Source organism: Emys orbicularis, chromosome 10 (genome assembly GCF_028017835.1).
Source record: "Emys orbicularis isolate rEmyOrb1 chromosome 10, rEmyOrb1.hap1, whole genome shotgun sequence".
In the NCBI taxonomy this organism is placed as follows: domain Eukaryota; kingdom Metazoa; phylum Chordata; order Testudines; family Emydidae; genus Emys; species Emys orbicularis.
In genome coordinates, this window is record NC_088692.1 from 63,126,433 (window position 1) to 63,147,335 (window position 20,903).

General features: G+C 45.2%; 1 protein-coding gene across 1 annotated transcript in view; it reads left to right on the plus strand.

Moving 5' to 3' along the window:
- MYO1E (myosin IE) overlaps positions 1-20,637 on the plus strand; it is a 91,056-nt gene extending 70,419 nt beyond the window's left edge. Inside the window, exons 26-28 of the mRNA XM_065412706.1 lie at positions 1,973-2,177; positions 19,738-19,907; positions 20,495-20,637. Of these exons, the coding sequence (XP_065268778.1) occupies positions 1,973-2,177; positions 19,738-19,907; positions 20,495-20,571 (452 nt within the window). The 3' untranslated portion in view covers positions 20,572-20,637. The remainder of the gene's footprint in view (positions 1-1,972; positions 2,178-19,737; positions 19,908-20,494) is intronic.
- Positions 20,638-20,903: the final 266 nt, after the last annotated feature.

Below are 20,903 nucleotides of genomic sequence, written 5' to 3' on the forward strand. Positions count from 1 at the left end.
TAAAAAAGAAAAAAGATTTTTTTAAATAGCCATTTAACATACGAAAGCTATCTGCTGCTCATGCAGTGTGTTCTTTATCAATACACCTGTGCAAGAAACCACCCTTATTAGGCAACCTACTGTCTTAAGAGAACATCCCAGAGTATCCCAAACAGACTGGCTGGGATTTTCAAAGGAAATTAGGCACCATGTGATTTGGGGACCTAAATCCTTGGGCTCTGATGAAAATCCCAGCCACAAAGTACAATTCTACTTGCCCCACAGTGGGGGAAAGCAGACTGTGTTTGTCAGCCTCTTGAGTGGCCACATAAGAGAGATTGCAATGTATTCATGACCATTTTAAAATTATAATGGGACTACAAGATGCACACACTACTGTGTACACATTTACTTTAAAATAAACCTTAATAGAGATGTCCATAAAAGATAAGATAAAACTAGATTTTATCTAATAATCTAGATTGATACATGTTGGGGCTAGCATTTATTTTTTATAATATAGGATCCTGAATAAAGGGTGGGACTTAAACTGCTGCCCTAGTATCAGAGGAACTATCAGGAACTGAAGGTCATGCAATGTCAATGGAAGGCCAGTGTGTCCTAGATTTGCTGTAAGCTCTTCCAGGACCCAGTGTCATGAGGAAATACTAATGAATGAACTCCTGTTTCCCCACTGTGATCCTTCAGTGTGCTAGCTGTCCAGCTGGCCACTGCTTTTAACCCCAGGCGGGGAGTGGAGAGGGTCACCGGATGGTGGTGCATGTATTGTGCCCAATCCTGCTTTGATTGAATTTAGTGGGAGTTTGAGGCATGGAAGGAATGCAGGATTGAGCTCATAAGCCCTGATTCTTCGAGTGATGGTCCGTATATGGATTCCAAACATGGGTGCACATGCACGCCATATGCACCCACATTTGGAATCCAAATAGGGACCATGCGTCTCGAAGAACCTCCAATTACAGGCAAATAACTTCTTCTGCAATGAGCTCAGAGGTTCGTAGGTGCTTTTTTTAAAGTGTGTTTTAGAGGCAAGGTTTCTGAAGGGTGTGCAAAGTGCTGCACCGTGGTTCAAGGACAGTTAAAGGCAGCACACCTGCTACAGCGCACTGTGCAGGTCAACACAGTCTCTAATATGTATAAGACAAAGCACTGCCTCATGCTGTACAGTGCAACATCAGTGAAATGTGAGTGGTTAAATATTGTGAGAGGTTACACACATATGCAGTAAACAATTTTCAAAAGTTCCTCGTAATCGTGAGTAAACTCTGTCAAATCATTAGCCATATTATCACACGCAAAATTCAAAATAGGAGCCACTATTTGATCTACGAGAGAGCCAGAAAGCATCTGAATACACCTTTTCTATTCATTTAGTGCTTCTGTTAAACAGGCAAACATTTATATCAACATTATTTTCAATAAAACCTTTGTAAGGTGTAATAAGGTCAGTGTTCAGAGAGCTCTATGGGGTTTTCCCCATCTGACTCCCTTTAACTTTAGGAAGTTCAAGGACCTGACCCAAAGTCCACTGAAGTCATTGGAAGTCCATTGCCTTTAATGGCAAGCCAAGGTGGCTAAACCCCCATGCAATGTTTAACCTTAGCCCTTAAAACACAAGGGCTAAGGTTAAACAGCAGCCAAGATCAAAAACGTATGGTTTTGCTAAACCAAGAGCTGTGCAAATCCCAGTGATCACTTAGAGTTTTATCACATACCTGAAACTTAAACAAGCGTCATGAACTCATGAATCTGCGATGAGTTTTCGGTAACCCCGGCTTATATACAGAGCAAAGTTGGGGATCTCAGCTGAATTTTGCTTTGAGTTTTCAAATTCCTTGAAAGTTGAGTCCAAGTGACAATTGACAGTTGAACTGCAGACAAAGGTGAACACTGCAGAAAGGAGGCAACCTTTTGGAAAGCCTGTTATCCCCACAGTTGTACTGCATGGGTTCATGCTTTTTTATACTTCTAGGTCACCATCAAAATGGAGTGATAAAAAGCCCTCAATTTGTGCCACATCCCCACACCCCAGCGAACCAACGAGCCAGTCAGAAGAACCTGTATACAACTATGGTGCGCCCACCTTTACCACAGCAACTCTCAGCAGGATCAGACAAGGTTTCACACCAACCAGAAAGTCTGGACTTCCTCAAGGTGCCTGACCAAGGGGCTGCTGGGTAAGCTTTTATGTGGAGACTCTTTCAAAGAAAGAAGGGCTGATCTTTATAAAGAGGTTCCTGGACTTAAATTATGCATCACTGGTGAAATTATATTGTTTGCACACATGGCCAAAGCATGGCATTAAGCTGAGCTCAGGAGTCCCATTGACTTCCATAGGATTTCTGCATGAAGAATAATCGGGGGCTCAGGTCCATAATCCACTCACCATGGAGTCAATGTGAACCAGTTCCAGTATTCCCAATGCTAAGATCATGTACTTGCACAGTACCTACTAAAGACTCTCAAAGCATTTTACAGGCTTTAATTAAGCCTCCTCTCCCCTCTATGAGAGGGATTTTCATATCCATTTTATGGATGGGTAAACAGTGAGCATAGCTCACTCTGCCTCTGTCTCCCAACAACTGTCAGAACCCAGTCCCCTGTCCAACCACGAGACAATATTCGCTCTTTAATACTATCTTATTTTCATTGGAGGCACGATTACTCCATATGGGATTGATTTTTTTTATTTTTTTTGGTGGGGGAAGAATGGCAGGATAATTCAATGACAGGAAGTTGATTTTATTGGTGAAATTAGGGGCATATTAATTCCACCTCAATTTGTCTCCTTTGCACTCAGGAGGTGCAACGTAAAGAGCTTGAATACTGGCCATATCTGGACAGCTGAGAATTCCCCCAGCAGGGGGTGCTCTCACCTGGCATATCCAGCCATTCCTAGTCCTTTCACAGGGGCATACCAGGAAGGGCAGGGAGTATGGTTGAGGACCACTGCTGTCAAGCAATTCTCAGCTGGCACACAGTCCCTTAGCGACCTTTTGCAGCTGGTGGAGATTAGAATAGCCTCAATTCCAGCACCGGGACTAGGGCTGCACAAGGCAGAGAACTGGGGAGGCTATATCCAACTCCGTGACGTCCTGCCCCCATCTCCTACATGAAGCAGTTCTCAGTGCTGGATTGAAACTGACTGTATCAGACAATCATCTAGGAAGGGACCCAGCTAGATATATTAGATAATGATCATACTCAAGTAAAATATGCAATTAGGGTTGTGACAGTTACTTTGGGAAAGTAACATGTTACTGACTCAGAAGTGAAAACTGGTGATGTACACATTGCCGATTACTTTGTCAAGGATTTACTAGATTACTGATGACCTGTACATTGTATGGATGAGATGGTACCAAATACCTTTGCTCACACTTGAAATGGAAATTACTCGATTACCAAAGAGAAGTAACAGGAAGTGATGTCCAGGTTACATTTTTTGGTGTCAACAATAAGAGAAATATCTCAGAATCACTTGTTTAAAAAAAAAGTAATATCTTCCTATAATCTGTTACTATGACAACTACATGCACTAGGAAAAAATGTCTCCTGCTTGACAGTGGTGCTGAGGTTTATCAGCTGAAATCAGTAATAGAGATTTCTTTTGTTTCCAATTATGAATAAGCTATTCTAAATAATTGCAAATGATTATACCACAATGAACTTGTTGGCCCAAACTCATTGCCAGATGGCCTGTGGTGTCCATGCATTTCCAATGGACAGGTGTTCCCATCACCAAAACCACCGTTGGCAAAGAAGAAGTTCAGAGTGACCAAAGGCTAAATCGGCAATGGAGACGGAACTACCCACTCAACCCTCGCTTTCCCCTCATTGCTGTAGTGCGGGGAAAGCTTGAACAACTGCTGTCCATATTGCCACTGTTCTGTGGATAAACAGAAGTCTTTAGTCTCCAGGATAACAGTTTAGCACCTTTCCCAAGCACTAAAATCACAATTTAATAAATATTTAAACACAATATACTTAGTCATTCATTACAGTGACTAAGCAGTTTCTCCTGTAACTGAGATCGCTCTACTCTGCTTTTTTGCACATTAGTGGAAATTTTAGTGCCAGCTGATTTTCAGATTCAAAGGCTCTTGCCTGTTCAATTATTGTAAAACAAATCTGATCATGAATAATCACTTTGCATATTTTCATGCACACAGCTCCCTAATTCCCAGGGCCGGCTCCAGCGTTTTTGCCACTTGACAAAAAAAAAAAAAAAAAAGCCGCGATCATCGTCAGCTCTCCTGCCGCCGCTTCATTGTTCGGCAGCAGGTCCTATCCTCCGAGAGGGAGTGAGGGACCCTCTGCTGAATTGCCGCCGAAGAGCCGGACGTGCCGCCCCTCTCCGTTGGCCGCCCTAAGCACCCGCTTGCTGCGCGGGTGCCTGAAGCCGGCCCTGCTCATTCCTTATAGTGAGATCGCTGTGGTGTGACTGAGATCCAGATGTCCCAGAGTACATTCAAATACCAAAGCAGTTATGACTGGTGCAAATAAAAAACAAATCTGCTGTCAGGAAGTGTTAATAATTGTGCTCAGTGATAGTTGATACAGGTTCCCCTCTGTTGGCTGCAGCCTATTAAAATAAATTTTTGAGTATTCCTCAACAGCCCGCTCGTGTCTGGGGGGTTCCTCACGAACTGTTAGTTTGTGTTGTTACTTCACTGCTTAAAATGGCATTGTCTAGGGTGCGTTTTGACTTACTGTTATCAGGGCTGGCTCCAGGCACCAGCGCAGGAAGCAGGTGCTTGGGGCGGCCCCTGGAAAGAGGCGCCACGTCCGGGTCTTCGGCGGCAATTCAGCGGTGGGTCCCTCAGTCCCTCTCGGAGGGAAGGACCGGCCGCCGAATTGCCACCGAAGAATGAAGCGGCGCAGTAGAGCAGCCACCGAAGTGCCGCCAATCGTGGCTTTATTTTTATTTTTTTTCTCTTTGCCGCTTGGGGCGGCAAAAAAGCTGGAGCCGGCCCTGACTATTATTCTTAAGTCTCCATGCTGATTTTGATCCTGTGTGAGACATGGTGTTCCCTTAGAAGGAAGAGCAGGGGTGCAAATTTTGCTCAGTCGAGGACTATGCTGACAACTTTCCAGGAGCACAAATTGTACAAAATGGAGTATTTTGTAGGCATCCTATTCTTTTTAATAAATAGAAGTATGGCTCAGAAATTACAATATTGAAGATTATCACAGATCAAGCTGGAGCATCACATTATGAGACTTCGTTTCATTGGGTCTAATCTCCATATGAAAAATGAGGGGCAGTCCCAGGATGCATCTGGCTGCAGGCTGCACTTCACACACTGATGATTTTTTTTTTTTTTTTTGGCAATTACTTAGTATGGTTTAGCCCAGAGGTGGGCAAACTACAGCCCGCGGGCCACATCCGGCCCGCGGGACCATCCTGCCTGCCCTTGAGCTCCCGGCCGGGGAGGCTAGCCCCTAGGCACTCCCCTGCTGTTCTCCCCCCCCCCGTCCCCCAAAGCCTCAGCTCGCCAGCACTCTGGGCGGCAGGGCTGTGAGCTCCTGCCGGGCAGCACCGCTGCAAGAGCCACCGGCCTGCCCCGGTGCTCTAGACTGCGTGGCTGGCTCCTGCCAGGTGGCGTGGCTGCCAGTCCTGGTGCTCTGAGCGGCATGGTAAGGGGGCGGGGAGTGGGGGGGTTGGATATGGGGCAGGAGATCTTGGGGGGCAGTCAGGGGACAGGGGGCGGTTGGATAGGCATGGGAGTCACGGGGGCCTGTCGGGGACAGGGAGTGGGGGGGTTGGATAGGGGGTGGGGTTCCAGGGGGGCGGTTAGGGGCAGGGGGTCCCGGGAGGGGGCAGTCAGGGGACAAGGAGCAGGGGAGGTTGGATGGGTCGGAGGTTCTGAGGGGGGCAGTCAGGGGGCAAGTGGGAGGGTGTGGATAGGGGCGAGGGCCAGGCTGTTTGGGGAGGCGCAGCCTTCCCTACCTGGCCCTCCATACAGTTTTGGAACCCCGATGTGGCCCTCGGGCCAAAAAGTTTGCCCACACCTGGTTTAGCCTATCTCGACAGTACCTGTAACAAGCACTCTCGCATATGTCTTCTGTGAATTACAGCACTTGCAAGAAATCTACAATGCTCCATGCTGTACTCTAGCCAAATGCTTGCTCAGGTTTCCACTGGAGGCTATTATAAAGGAACACATCATATTTAGGATGATAGCACCCAGAATCCGCTAGCCCACCATTTTCCAGAAATCCAACATGATCACTTCCTACCTGGCAAACAGGAGAGGTTGGGTACCTTAGATCTTCTAGAGGACAAATAGACAGGGCGCAGGACAGCTGCTGTTTTGGAATGGAGCTGTCTATTGCTTCAATGACTATTGGTTAGATTCATAGATTCTAGGACTGGAAGGGACCTCGAGAGGTCATCGAGTCCAGTCTCCTGCCCGCATGGCAGGACCAAATACTGTCTAGACCATCCCTGATAGACATTTATCTAACCTACTCTTAAATATCGCCAGAGATGGAGATACCACAACCTCCCTAGGCAATTTATTCCAGTGTTTAACCATCCTGACAGTTAGGAACTTTTTCCTAATGTCCAACCTAGACCTCCCTTGCTGCAGTTTAAGCCCATTGCTTCTTCTTCTATCCTTAGAGGCTAAGGTGAACAAATTTTCTCCCTCCTCCTTATGACACCCTTTTAGATACCTGAAAACTGCTATCATGTCCCCTCTCAGTCTTCTCTTTTCCAAACTAAACAAACCCAATTCTTTCAGCCTTCCTTCATAGGTCATGTTCTCAAGACCTTTAATCATTCTTGTTGCTCTTCTCTGGACCCTTTCCAATTTCTCCACATCTTTCTTGAAATGCGGTGCCCAGAACTGGACACAATACTCCAGCTGAGGCCTAACCAGAGCAGAGTAGAGCGAAAGAATGACTTCTCGTGTCTTGCTCACAACACACCTGTTAATACATCCCAGAATCATGTTTGCTTTTTTTGCAACAGCATCACACTGTTGACTCATATTTAGCTTGTGGTCCACTATAACCCCTAGATCCCTTTCTGCCCTACTCCTTCCTAGACAGTCTCTTCCCATTCTGTATGTGTGAAACTGATTTTTTCTTCCTAAGTGGAGCACTTTTCATTTGTCTTTGTTAAACTTCATCCTGTTTAACTCAGACCATTTCTCCAATTTGTCCAGATCATTTTGAATTATGACCCTGTCCTCCAAAGCAGTTGCAATCCCTCCCAGTTTGGTATCATCTGCAAACTTAATAAGCGTACTTTCTATGCCAATATCTAAGTCGTTAATGAAGATATTGAACAGAGCCGGTCCCAAAACAGACCCCTGTGGAACCCCACTCGTTATGCCTTTCCAGCAGGATTGGGAACCATTAATAACTACTCTCTGAGTACGGTTATCCAGCCAGTTATGCACCCACCTTATAGTAGCCCCATCTAAATTGTATTTGTCTAGTTTATCGATAAGAATATCATGCGAGACCGTATCAAATGCCTTACTAAAGTCTAGGTATACCACATCCACAGCTTCTCCCTTATCCACAAGACTCGTTATCCTATCAAAGAAAGCTATCAGATTGGTTTGACATGATTTGTTCTTTACAAATCCATACTGGCTGTTCCCTATCACCTTACCAACTTCCAAGTGTTTGCAGATGATTTCCTTAATTACTTGCTCCATTATCTTCCCTGGCACAGAAGTTAAACTAACTGGTCTGTAGTTTCCTGGGTTGTTTTTCCCTTTTTATAGATGGGCACTATATTTGCCCTTTTCCAGTCTTCTGGAATCTCTCCCGTCTCCCATGATTTTCCAAAGATAATAGCTAGAGGCTCAGATACCTCCTCTATTAGCTCCTTGAGTATTCTAGGATGCATTTCATCAGGCCCTGGTGACTTGCAGGCATCTAACTTTTCTAAGTGATTTTTAACTTGTTCTTTTTTTATTTTATCTGCTAAACCTACCCCCTTCCCATTAGCATTCACTATGTTAGGCATTCCTTCAGACTTCTCGGTGAAGACCGAAACAAAGAAGTCATTAAGCATCTCTGCCATTTCCAAGTTTCCTGTTACTGTTTCTCCCTCTTCACTAAGCAGTGGGCCTACCCTGTCTTTGGTCTTCCTCTTGCTTCTAATGTATTGATAAAAAGTCTTCTTGTTTCCCTTTATTCCTGTAGCTAGTTTGAGCTCATTTTGTGCCTTTGCCTTTCTAATCTTGCCCCTGCATTCCTGTGTTGTTTGCCTATATTCATCCTTTGTAATCTGTCCTAGTTTCCATTTTTTATATGACTCCTTTTTATTTTTTAGGTCATGCAAGATCTCGTGGTTAAGCCAAGGTGGTCTTTTGCCACATTTTCTATCTTTCCTAACCAGCGAAATAGCTTGCTTTTGGGCCCTTAATAGTGTCCCTTTGAAAAACTGCCAACTCTCCTCAGTTGTTTTTCCCCTCAGTCTTGATTCCCATGGGACCTTACCTATCAGCTCTCTGAGCTTACCAAAATCTGCCTTCCTGAAATCCATTGTCTCTATTTTGCTGTTCTCCCTTCTACCCTTCCTTAGAATTGCAAACTCTATGATTTCATGATCACTTTCACCCAAGCTGCCTTCTACTTTCAAATTCTCAACAAGTTCCTCCCTATTTGTTAAAATCAAGTCTAGAACAGCTTCCCCCCAGTAGCTTTTTCAACCTTCTGAAATAAAAAGTTGTCTGCAATGCAGTCCAAGAATTTGTTGGATAGTCTGTGCCCCGCTGTGTTATTTTCCCAACATATATCCGGATAGTTGAAGTCCCCCATCACCACCAAATCTTGGGCTTTGGATGATTTTGTTAGTTGTTTAAAAAAAGCCTCATCCACCTCTTCCACCTGGTTAGGTGGCCTGTAGTAGACTCCTAGCATGACATCACCCTTGTTTTTTACCCCTTTTAGCCTAACCCAGAGACTCTCAACACTTCCATCTCCTATGTACATCTCTACCTCAGTCCAAGTGTGCACATTTTTAATATATAAGGCAACACCTCCTCACTTTTTCCCCTGTCTATCCTTCCTGAGCAAGCTGTACCCATCCACACCAACATTCCAATCATGTGTATTATCCCACCAAGTTTCAGTGATGCCAACAATGTCATAGTTGTATTTATTTATTAGCACTTCCAGTTCTTCCTGCTTATTACCCATACTTCTCGCATTTGTATATAGGCATCTAAGATACTGGTTTGATCTTTCCTCCCAGTTTTGTCCTGACCCTCCTTTCTCTCTGCCAGTATAGCCCACACTCCCTCTCGTTTTTGACCCATCTCCCAGGTCTCCATGTTCCCCACTTACCTGTGGGCTTTGCTCACCTGTCCCCGTCGAACATAGTTTAAAGCCCTCCTCACTAGGTTAGCCAGTCTGTGTCCAAATAGGGTCTTTCCCCTCCTCGAAAGGTGAACGCCATCTCTGCCTAGCAGTCCTTCCTCGAATAGCATCCCGTGATCTAGGAAGCCAAAGCCCTCCTAGCGACACCATCTTCGCAGCCAGGCATTCACCTCCATGATGCATCTGTCTCTGCCCGGGCCCCTACCTTTGACAGGAAGAATCGAAGAGAATACCACCTGCGCTCCAAACTCCTTCACCCGTACTCCCAGAGCCCTGTAGTCACTCTTGATCTGCTCAGTGTCACACCGTGCAGTATCATTTGTGCCCACATGGATGAGTAGCATGGGGTAGTAGTCAGAGGGCTGGATAATCCTTGACAATGCCTCCGTAACGTCTCGGATACGGGCTCCCGGCAGGCAGCATACCTCCCGAGATGAAATGTCAGGGCGACAGATGGGCGCCTCCGTCCCCGTCAGCAGAGAGTCTCCGACCACCACTACCCTACGTTTCCTATTCGCAGTGGTGGCAGCAGACCTCCCAGCCTTAGGGGTACGAGGCTTCTCCTCCTTTACTGTAGGGGGTGATTCTTTCTTTCCTGTATCAAGAAGAGCATAATGGTTACCTATTACCATGGCGGGAGGGTTCGGCGCAGGGGTGGAGCACTGCCTGCTGCCAGAAGTAACCAGCTGCCAGTGTCCACCCTGAGCCATCTCCTCTTCCACCAGTGGTGTATCAGCAGTCCTGTGTACTGGGACAGCTACCTCAGCTGTCTCCACATGGACACTGTCCAGGAATTGCTCGTGGATTCGGATGCTCCTCAACCTAGCCACCTCCTCCTGTAGCTCTCCCACCTGCTGCCTGAGAGATTCCACCAGCAGGCACCTTTCACATTGGATGGTCCCCCCAGCCTGGATATCAGTAAGTGGAAATTGCAAGTTACAGTCTCTGCAAAACCACACCAGGATCTGGGTAGAAGCATCCATGCTCAGGCGCTCTGTCTGGCTACAGGCACAGGTGGAGGAGACAGAAGCAGTGCTGGCACAGGTGTTGCGGGTCTTCCTAACCATCGTAAGCCTCCCTCTGTCAAACTCCCGTCTGCAGCCCCCTGTCCGCTGAAAGGGTTGTTTAAGCAAGAAGTTTAGGTTTTAAGGGGAATAAAGGGAAAACAGATAGAACTGGCAGGGGACCCTCGCCCCCTTCCCACTCCCCTTCCAAACTCCCTTGCGAAACTCCCTGTTAGCAGCCCCTGTTCGCAAACAGGGAACAATGAGCACAAATTATATTAAAAGATACTTTCTCATTGAAAGCAGCTTTTCAAACATTTTATGTAGCTGTAGGTCACTAACTGACTCTAAGGTATCTTGGAATGATGGGTGCTGTGTTAGTTTAAGTTTGTATTATTATAGGAAGAGTAGACGGGGTGAATTACACCTAAATAGGGACCATTGTCATCAAAATTCATTCCCTTTCATCCTGCCAACACCCCACCCCTTCTTCCCAGACTCTCCTCCCCCAAACAGAGTCTCTTCCCCCAACCCCTTACAATAGATTCTTGTCTTCCTCTTAAGTGAGGTGGGTCATTTAGCCCAGCCCACCACAGCAAGTGGCCAGCTGGCAGCAATTAGCCAGGTGCTGCACAGTTGTTCTGACTGACTCATTGCAGAGTCTGAGCCCTCACTGACCCCAGCAGCTGGGTCCCAACCATCCCCTGAAGATAGAACAGGAGGTTAAAGTAAAAACAAAGATGCTGCCACACCAGGTAGTTTGCTTAAAAGGGGTATGAATTTCTCAAACTAAGAAAATTGGAAGGGCCTGCTTTAGTAGCAATCTTCCTACCCCATCCCATCGCAGCTGTCCTGGTGTAGTCACACTGCTATATTTAAGGTCACTCCAGCCTTTCCATTGCTACTCTCTATTTATAAACATTTAAAACTCAGTCATAACAATTATGCTCTGGGCTGCAATTTGTTATTCAAGGTCTTAGCCCGACAAGGAATCATTTTGCCAAATGTATAGTTTGTACTAGGGATGGCTTGGGAAAAATAGGCATTGGGTTGAACTTTTGCCCAGCCTCTATCCTGACCCCTCCTGTTCTCCAGGACCTCTCATCAGGGGATGGGTGGGCAACTCACTTCCTCCCACCACTGCAAGGTGGCCTTCAGAGGGCAGGCAAGGTGGGAGGGTCCCAGAGCTCAGGATGCAGTCCGAGACCAGAAGTCTACACAGCAGCCCTGCAGCCAGAGCCCCATGAGCCTGAGTTGGCTGGCATGGGCCAGCCGCAAGAGTCAGTCAAACACCTCTCGTTTGACCCATGTCGTGGTGGAGCAGCTCAGTCACCCATCTGGTACACTTCAGCCTTATAGATAAGCAGCCATGCCACCCAGTACAGGAAAGTTTTTAGAGGATGTCCAGGTGACCTGCTTTAGTACCTCCAGTTTAAGATGGTCTTTAGGTGATGGCTAGCCACCCCTCTTTGTTGGTTCAGTGCAGTTCTATTTGCCCTATGATAATACTTAGCACAGTACTTTGTATAGCTCTTTTCTTTGTCCAGGCAGTTTACAAAATAATTAATCCTCACCATATATGAGAGAGGTAATTTTATTACATGATGCATCAAAAACTGTAAACGTACATAGAGCCAATGGACTTTCTATGCCAAGAGAAGTTCAGTTAAATTCCCACTGCACTGGAGAGTGTTGTTCTGCAGTGCCGAGCAGGGGATTTCTGGACCTACAGGCAAATGTAATATGTATTCATATGTCCCTGTAGATTAGATGAGATCATCTATTCTAGCTTCCTGCTCCACTAATGTTCAACACATTTTGCCTTCTGTGCACCTTTTCTGCATAATGGGTTCTTACCAGCCCTGTCCCCCCCCAAAAAACCTTTAATATTGAGTTCTCTCCTACAGCCTTAGAGCTTTCTTTTGATTTGCATGACGTTTTAGGACCGACACCTAAGAACCAAATGATAGACACTACTCCTTAATTTGACATCATGTCAACGCCTGAAGTAAACTCCAGAATGTATAGTAAGAACATCAGCATTCTTTGTTCACTAACACCTTACGTTTTCCTTTGTTAATTTGTGTAAAGATCCTCACCACTGCATGTCCATTTATTCTTGGTTAAATCTGTTCCTCTGTAGTATTCGTCCTGGACAGGCTGCGTCAAATGGGATAATGTGAGTTAAATAATAAACACTTATCTTTGAAATGTGGTTAATAGTTAAGATGTATGAAATGTGCAATATAGCAGATTTTCCATCCATCTCTTTGTGATGTGTCTGTCTATTGCCTAGCATAACAGACTATGACTGCGGTCTCTAGTTGCTACCATATTATATCACTATTAAAGGTGTCCATTTAACAGAAAAGCTAGAGTGAGCCTCATAGTAATACTCCTGGGGTAACTGTGTAAATGACATTTTCATCTCAGTGAAGCTGACTTGTAAACAGATACACCCCAAGGTAGCCCTCAGAATATAACCCTTTTGTGGTGCTTTACATGCATTAAAAAGTAGTATTGTAGGTTTAGTCTTGAGGTAGCTGAATGAAGAATTCAGTCTCGCCACACCAGGGAGTGAAGTCCTAAGGCCAGGGGCATGGAATGAAAAAGACCATTTGCTTTATATGTATTGCCCAAGAGTCCAAGGGTGTTTAGATTTTATGTCAAAGCTTTATTTTTATTATTTGACTTTTCTAACACAGAAATATCCCCTTGCCTTCCCAATTAGGGTGGGGGCAGACTTTAAAAAAAAGTCATCTCCAACTTATGAAATGTTTTTCTAGTTTGCTCTGAAAACTGCATGGACTCATGGGTAGGAAAACCACAAGCAGATACGGCAGTAATTGCATCCAGAGTATGTAGGGAGCAGCCATATCTCTCTTATTGTTGGTCTCTTGTGAAAGGCAGGCTGATATGGAATTTCAAATGAAGGAGGAGGGGAGAATGCCTGGAAGAAGCAGTGCATGTTGGTGAGGGTAAAGTGTGCTCAGACCTTGAAGGGGTTAAGAATTCCAGTAATTATTGCAGAGGCTTCACCAGAGTGAGCTCTGGAGGTTTGTATAGATGTGTAGGAAGCGAGTGGAGGTCTTTGCAAGAGCATGACATGACTGAATGATTTGATTCTTTGGGGGTGGGATGGTAATGATTTTGTCAAGCTGAAACGGCAGAATGAGAGTAAACAGCATGGCAATAATCATCTGGTAGTTATAAAGGGAGGACAGGAACACATCCCCAGACACAAAGGTCTGGTAATGTTGTTTTAAGGTATGGAAATAAAACAAAAGTCCAAATGACGGACTGTGTGATTTCTAGACATTTTGGGTGGACCCAACAGAACAGTGTTGCTCCAACACAAACAAGCGTGTAAAATGTGGTAGTAAGATTGCTGTATAAAACTAGTTTGTGCTATATTATTTCTGTAAGATTTAGAATAGTTTGGAGTCCAATATTTTGCCCAATTGGTGGGGAGCGATCTCAAGTGTCACCTGAGGAAATTGCAGAAGATGAAGATAGCTTCAGTTGAGTAACCAGTAATTTGATTTTTATACCTTTTTAACCTTAAAACCAGAGGAAATATGCAGTGGTCTATAGAAAGCAGAGGCAAATTTTACGACACCTACCCCCAGTACAACATAACTACCTCCTATCCATATCACAATGACTTACTGAGCAGTATACCTTTCCAGATCACATTTTATATCTAATCTCATAGGAAAGAATACTGCTCTGCACCTTTCCCCTGTACACATTCTGTAATGCTGTACATGAACGCTCTAATGGTATGCAGGGGGTGGAGGGTAATTTCCCCAGTACAGGCACAGCAAAGGACTGCCTCCTGGAGCTGCAACACACAATTAGGCCTTGATCAAACAATGGAGTTGAATTCTTGCCAATGTATGACAATTTAATCCCTGATCAGGACCAGTCAATGTGCAATCTAGTTGTAATCTATGTTGCAGGTCACTAGAAAAGTCCATCCAGACTCTGTGTGTGTTCCCCATGCTAGAGAAGTCTTATGACAAGCAGCCCCATCTGCTGGTTTCCAGGCCAGCCTTTCACATACTGTGGCATCGTTTGGATGACATGGTTAGCTCTGTGTTGCCGGTTAATATTTTTACAGCTTGTTTTTGATGTAAAAACTGTTTTAATGAAAATTGGAGTATTGGCTCAATCAATCATACAATATGTTTTTTTCATTGGCTTGGTTTATTGTTGTTTTTGTAAAAATGAAAAGAGCTCAGATTTGTTTCTCTTGCAAAGTGAAGGAAAATCTTCCAGTCCCTACAACTCATCTCTCAGAACTACTCATAAAGTCAAACGCACTGTCCAAATGTATAATCAGAATTGCATCCAAAGTGCCTGGTGTCCTACCTGTATTTTGAAATGTGAATTGGGCTGCTTGCTTCCTCCCACAGGAAAATCTATGAGAGGGAGGTAAAGAAGGGGGAATCCCAGAGGCTTTCCTTGAAGTGTTGTCTTCCCAATCATTCCTTCCAGCGGGGCTGTCTCCTTGTAGAAATGGGGCCTGCCTCAAACCCCTTCCATTGCTTGGAAATTACATGAGCTCCCTAGGAAATGCATACACAAAGGCATATTTAGGCATCCCAGGGCTGAATAGGGAGATTTGCCTGAGTTTGGAGCCAAAGCTTTCAAACCCAGCAATGCAAAGCACAGCTGGCTTAGAAAACACGCTGCCTGTAACAGAAACAGTCACTCTGTTGAAAGGCTTCCAAAGCACTATGGCCTTTATATCATCCAGTGTTCCTGCTTATTTTCCTGGAACATGTGTTGAGCCTTGTTCTCGTCGTGTGATTCCAGGGAATTGGATACGAATTGTCATGTTGAAGTTTAATTCTTCAGTTGCAATAGGCTACTTGGATCTCCTGCTATGCACCGAATAATCTTCTGGCTATTATAAGGGTAATCTTCTGGAGGGTTAAAGCAGATAGTAACTTTACATTTACATTTACAGCTATAGAAAGAAAACCTCTCTCAGGCATTTGGATCCAGGGGGGTTTCTCTCTTGCCATCAAGTCTCTGAATTCCTATTCTCTCTTCTGCCAATCCGAAGTGTCCACCTCTTCACTCTCTCTCATTAGCACAGCCCTGCACCTGTGGTTGCCTGAACAGCTAGCGGTAACACCCGAATACCAGCCACCAGGTGCCCACATAGTGTCACTGTCCCTCAAGTGGGATTGCCATCTATCCCGGGGCAGTGGGGATTTTGTGGGGCTGGTGTAGGGCTTGCAGAATCTGAAGGCCTCTCACAAATCCATTCTGGGTTGATGCAATTCCTGCACAGCTCAATAGCAATATGGAAAAAGCTCTTTGTTACCTGCCATTGTAATGGACTCTTGGCTTTGCCACAAAGGAGAGTTCTTCTGAAACTTCTGCAGCTCTCTCACAACGGGTCCAGCTAACAGTCCCCTGCTGGTGCTTTCATCAGTTCCCCTGCCCATGAGACTTTTGGAATCCAGAGCTCATTGCTTCCCTCTGTTTTGATTATTGGGCCACATTCCGTATATTTCATCCACAGAGGAACACATTTATATACATTACACATACACACGGGCTAACTACAGAACTACCATTCATTTCCAATGTTAATGTGCCTGGTTTCCTGCCTGGTCTCAGAAGTAAAAGCAAAAGTTCAGGGGGGAAATGAAAGTCCTTCTGGTGCAATTTTATTTAAGTGTTAGCTCCCAGAAGACCTTTATTCTTTACAGGTGTCGATGTAACATGAAAAAACGCCACAGAAATAAAAGCACCTAAGTGCTTTTTCATTTTTACCCTTGACTAACAAATTCAATCCTCAGTACACTTATTGTGTCTCCTCATTAATGTTAATGCAACTGCAAGCGTTCATCCATGGGAGAGCAGTTTGTGAATTCTCTCCTTTCACTGGCTGACCAGAGAGATAGTAAATATAAAATCCAAGGGAAAAAACCTCACAGACTGAAGTAGCCCTGTGTAAGCTTGAAAGCGTGTTTCTCTCACAAATTGAAGTTGGTCCAATAAAAGATATTATTACCTTTCCTACCTTGTTTCTCTAATATCTTGGGACCAACACACCTACAACACCACTGCATATAAGGAAAAAGCTGACCAATAAGTGTTATTTTAGCTCTTTATTTCACAGTAATAAGTACAAGGGAAAGACCCACAGAGAGAGGAGTCAGGCTACAGGGATCTCTTCCTGAACAGTGTCATATTCAGTAACTTTTTTTGAAATCCCACTGTTCCTTTACAGCAAGTTAAGTTAGTCACTGGCATAGGTTCTTGGAGGGTTGTTCTGCATCACAAATAATATATTCCTGAGGAAGAGATGCAGTTTCTGTTCCGAGCAGACAAGGGACAAGCCAGCGTGGTATGGATTCGGTTTTTCAAAGCCTCACCCAACATATGGTGTTTTGTGGGTAGTGGTAGTTTGCTTGCCTTTTGGGGTGGGGAGGTTCAAAATCAGGTTTCATTTTATCTGAACCACCAAAGGCAGGTGGTAGGGGGAGTTCCAGTTTGATCACATCCTTAATTTTTAGGAGCTGTTGCTGGCAATTTAAGGTATACATCCATTTATTCTACAGAACTGGCCTACTGGCCTCCTAACTCCCTGCCTGCAACCAAAATCTCATAGCTCAGGTAAGCCTCCCCTGAACTCGCAGCTGTGAACCCAAGAGCGTGAATGATTTTTATAAATTTGCTCCAAATGCTTCCTACGGCATCATCCAGGCCCGCCGACGGGGGGGCAAAAGGAGCAATTGCCCAGGGGCCTGGGTGTTTTTAAAGGGCCCAGCCGCTGCTGCAATAGTGGCAGCAGTGGCCGGGAGCCCCAGGCCCTTTCAAATCACCCAGGCCCCTAGGCAGGAGTTGGGTGCTACCGGCGGCGGCGAAGGCAGCTGGACGGGCATGTGGAAGCCCTGGCATCAGCTGGCGCAGGCGTACCACAGCACATGCCCACACACACTTCAGTGAATGCCATTGTCATTTGTATCTTTAAAAAAATCTAGCAATATTCAGGAAGGCATCTTTGGCTATGATGTTTTCAGGCAGTTCAGTATATCACTATCAATAAGATTGGTCTCTGTCAGGGGTGGCTCCAGGCACCAGTGCAGCAAGCACGTGCCTGGGGCGGGAAGTGCAGGGGGGCGGCAGTCAGGCAGCCTTCAGCAGTGTGCCTGCGGGAGGTCTGCCGGTCCCGCGGCTTTGGCGGCAATTCGGCGGTGGGTACGCCGAAGGCGCGGGACCGGCAGATCACCTGCAGAAATGTCGCCGAATCCGCATGACCAGCGGACTGCCCGCAGGCGTGCCGCCAAAGGCCGCCTGACCGCCATGCTTGGGGCGGCAAAAAAACATAGAGCCGCCCCTGGTCTCTGTCCAAAGATACAAAGCCCCACATTCAGCACATGCATACAAGTGACTTTTCCTCTCGAGATCAGATAAAGTCCAATATTTTTCCTAGCAATGAAAATTTGTGTTGTATGTTTTATTTCAACTTCCTCTTCCATAGCATATATATTATATGCAATCCTTCATATCCTATAAAGAATTGATTTCATACCAGGTAGTTGAAGGCTGCTATCAAATTCCCCCCTCATTCTTCTCTTCAGTCGACTAAATAAGCCCAATTCCTTCAGCCTCTCCTCATAAGTCATGGGCCCCAGCCCCCTAATCATATTCGTTGCCCTCCACTGGACTCTCTCCAATTTCATTCCAGAATGTATATATTTAATTTAAACATATAATTCAAAATAACAAATTCTACATCTTATATTTAGGCTCACAATTTGTTTAATACTGGTGCTGTAACTGGAAAAAAAAAGTTAACTACATCAAGCAACGCCACAACTTATGTATATTGGGTTCTAGTGTGTTATCAATAGGATAAAAAGTAGTGTCGTAAACCTCAGCCATCCCTTTCTAGGGGGCCTAGTGACTGTTCTGCCCTGGGGCCTGTCATCATCTGTTCAGAGCAAATACAAACATTCCAGACCAATAGCAGATCCCCTTAGCAGATAGACGCATTAGGAAAGACTCTTTCTGGCCATTGTTAATGCTTCAAGATTTTAACGTGCCCACATACCTTTCTTCCCATAAAGCACATTACAAAGTTTAAAAGCGCAACCACTTACGAGCATATTTTAGGGCCACACCCCCTACTGATAGATCATTTAAGACATGCAGCTCTTCTCAAGCAAATGAGCTGCACAGTATCAGCCTGGCATGACACTGCCCTGGCACAACTCAGCCGCCTCACCTATCAGTGCACTCTTTGCATTAGTGCACTGCAGGGTTTTTTTGTGGATCTCACACTCCACACAATATATATATATATATATATGCTCTCTTCCACCATTTCCTGCCTGCGCCTTTCCTTTCCTCTCACTTCTCCTCCCCTTGCACTTCGCCTTGGATACTTGGCGGGATTGTAGCCACTCCGGTAAGGGCATACCACATCACCCACTGCTTCACATTTGAGCACAGATCAAAGCTATAGGCAGACAGACACCCCCCCCCCAGGAGCTGATGCAAGTGCAGGTGCAGTATCACTGTCCTACCTAATCATAGCATTGGCACAGCAGCAAGCGTGTGAGCAAGGAAGGAGTTTCATATCAGAAGCAGAATCTCTGGCAAAGGGCACCCTGCAGCTTAAGCTTTAAATGTATTTTGTGTGTTTGGGGACAGGGGAAGGCAAATGGTGAGCCCTCTGTGAAGTATTCTTTTATTACAAGTGCTACATAAGAGGCTCTAGAAGAGCTGACTTGGGCAATCTCTGTCTCAAGGCAAAGCTTACTAATGTAGGTAAAGCAGCAAAGACTCACATGATCTGGTTACTCTGCAGATAGGTGTTTGGAGAACTGGAATCTCCTTCCTCTTTGTCTAGTTTATCACAGAAGATGGTAATGTAATGTCCACTACAGCCCCTCTGAGACCTCGTGGGGGCAGAAAGGACTATATCCTGCTCCATGCACATGGATGCTCCAATGACCTAACAAGTCTTTAAACTAAATAAATTAAATTAATGGAGATATCCTATCTCCTAGAACTGGAAGGGACCTTGAAAGGTCATCGAGTCCAGCCCCCTGCCTTCACTAGCAGGACCAAGTACTGATTTTGCCCCAGATCCCTAAGTGGCCCCCTCAAGGATTGAACTCACAACCCTGGGTTTAGCAGGCCAATGCTATAACTACTATGATATTTACAGAGGAATCTAAGTGGGTGGGTGTGGCCGTCAAATCCAGCAAGTGCTTTCCACTGGCTGAGCTGGTGATGTAATGGAGCAAAGTGCAGTGGGGTTGGTTGAATTTATATTCATAGTTATGATCTTGGAATATTTGCCCTGTCAATTACTCTTCTCTCTCTCTCTCCCCCCGCTCCCCCCATCTAGTGTTCGCAGGCAGACCACAAACCGGCCCCCACCAGCTGGAGGAAGACCTAAACCACAGCCAAAACCCAAGCCTCAGGTACCGCAGTGCCGAGCACTGTATGCATATGATGCTCAGGACACAGATGAACTTAGTTTTAATGCCAATGACATAATTGATATAATCAAAGAAGGTAAGTAAAGAGGTTGGCGGGGTTTTTTGTTTGTTCACAAATTGCTCCACAATCCCCAGGGTACACTGTCATTGTTAATGGGGGGATTAACTGCCTGGACATTTTCCTGGAGAATGACTCCTGCATTTCTTGAGGCAGTAGGAGGCCTGCTTTTGGGACAGGCAGGATAAAGAGGAGCCTTCACAGCTATATCGTGCCCGCCCTAGATTGCTCAGTTGAAGATAAAGAATAGTTATTCCCCACTGTGGAGTTCAAAATCAAGTGCCTCACCGTAGCCTCTGGTTGCATGTATAAGACCATGACAGTGGCTAAAGCACATCAGCTGAAAAGCAATTAATGATGCAGTTCCAATGCCAATCCCCTCCTCCCCCTAAGTGAATAGATAAGGCCTTGCAGTGTGTCCAGAAGGTTAGCCAATCCAGGATCTCATAGCCCTTTGTATTTGGTCTCTAAGGAGTAGCTGTGGAAGGGTTTTACCAGTCTGCACAAAATGGACATAAATTAAAAGAAGGCTAAAAAGGAGGGGGACTGAACATGAAATAAGGATTTCTAAAATCTCATTGTTCATTCTGCTCTTTTTGTCACAGATCCCTCAGGCTGGTGGACAGGCAGATTACGAGGGAAGCAAGGACTGTTCCCCAACAACTATGTGACCAAGATATAACAGAATACAAAGAGGTTTTGTTAAATGAAGGATAGCATGACACTACCAATAATTGAAAAATAGGATGCTTTCCCCTCCCTCTCTCGCATGAGGACAAATGGACAGTTCTTCTCAGAAGCCTATAATTCTTAGCAGCATCTTCACCAGTGAAGTTGTATACAAGCAAGAAAAAAAGTCACACTGTTTACTGTCCATAAAGCAAATGTGCAAATCTATGCCTCACATACATGTATGGAAGTAGTGAGAAATGAATTATTTATTATATTTAAACCGGTTTCTAGTGCAGAGTGAATGAAGGTGTTTAGTCCTTACAGTTTTCCTGAAACTGCACA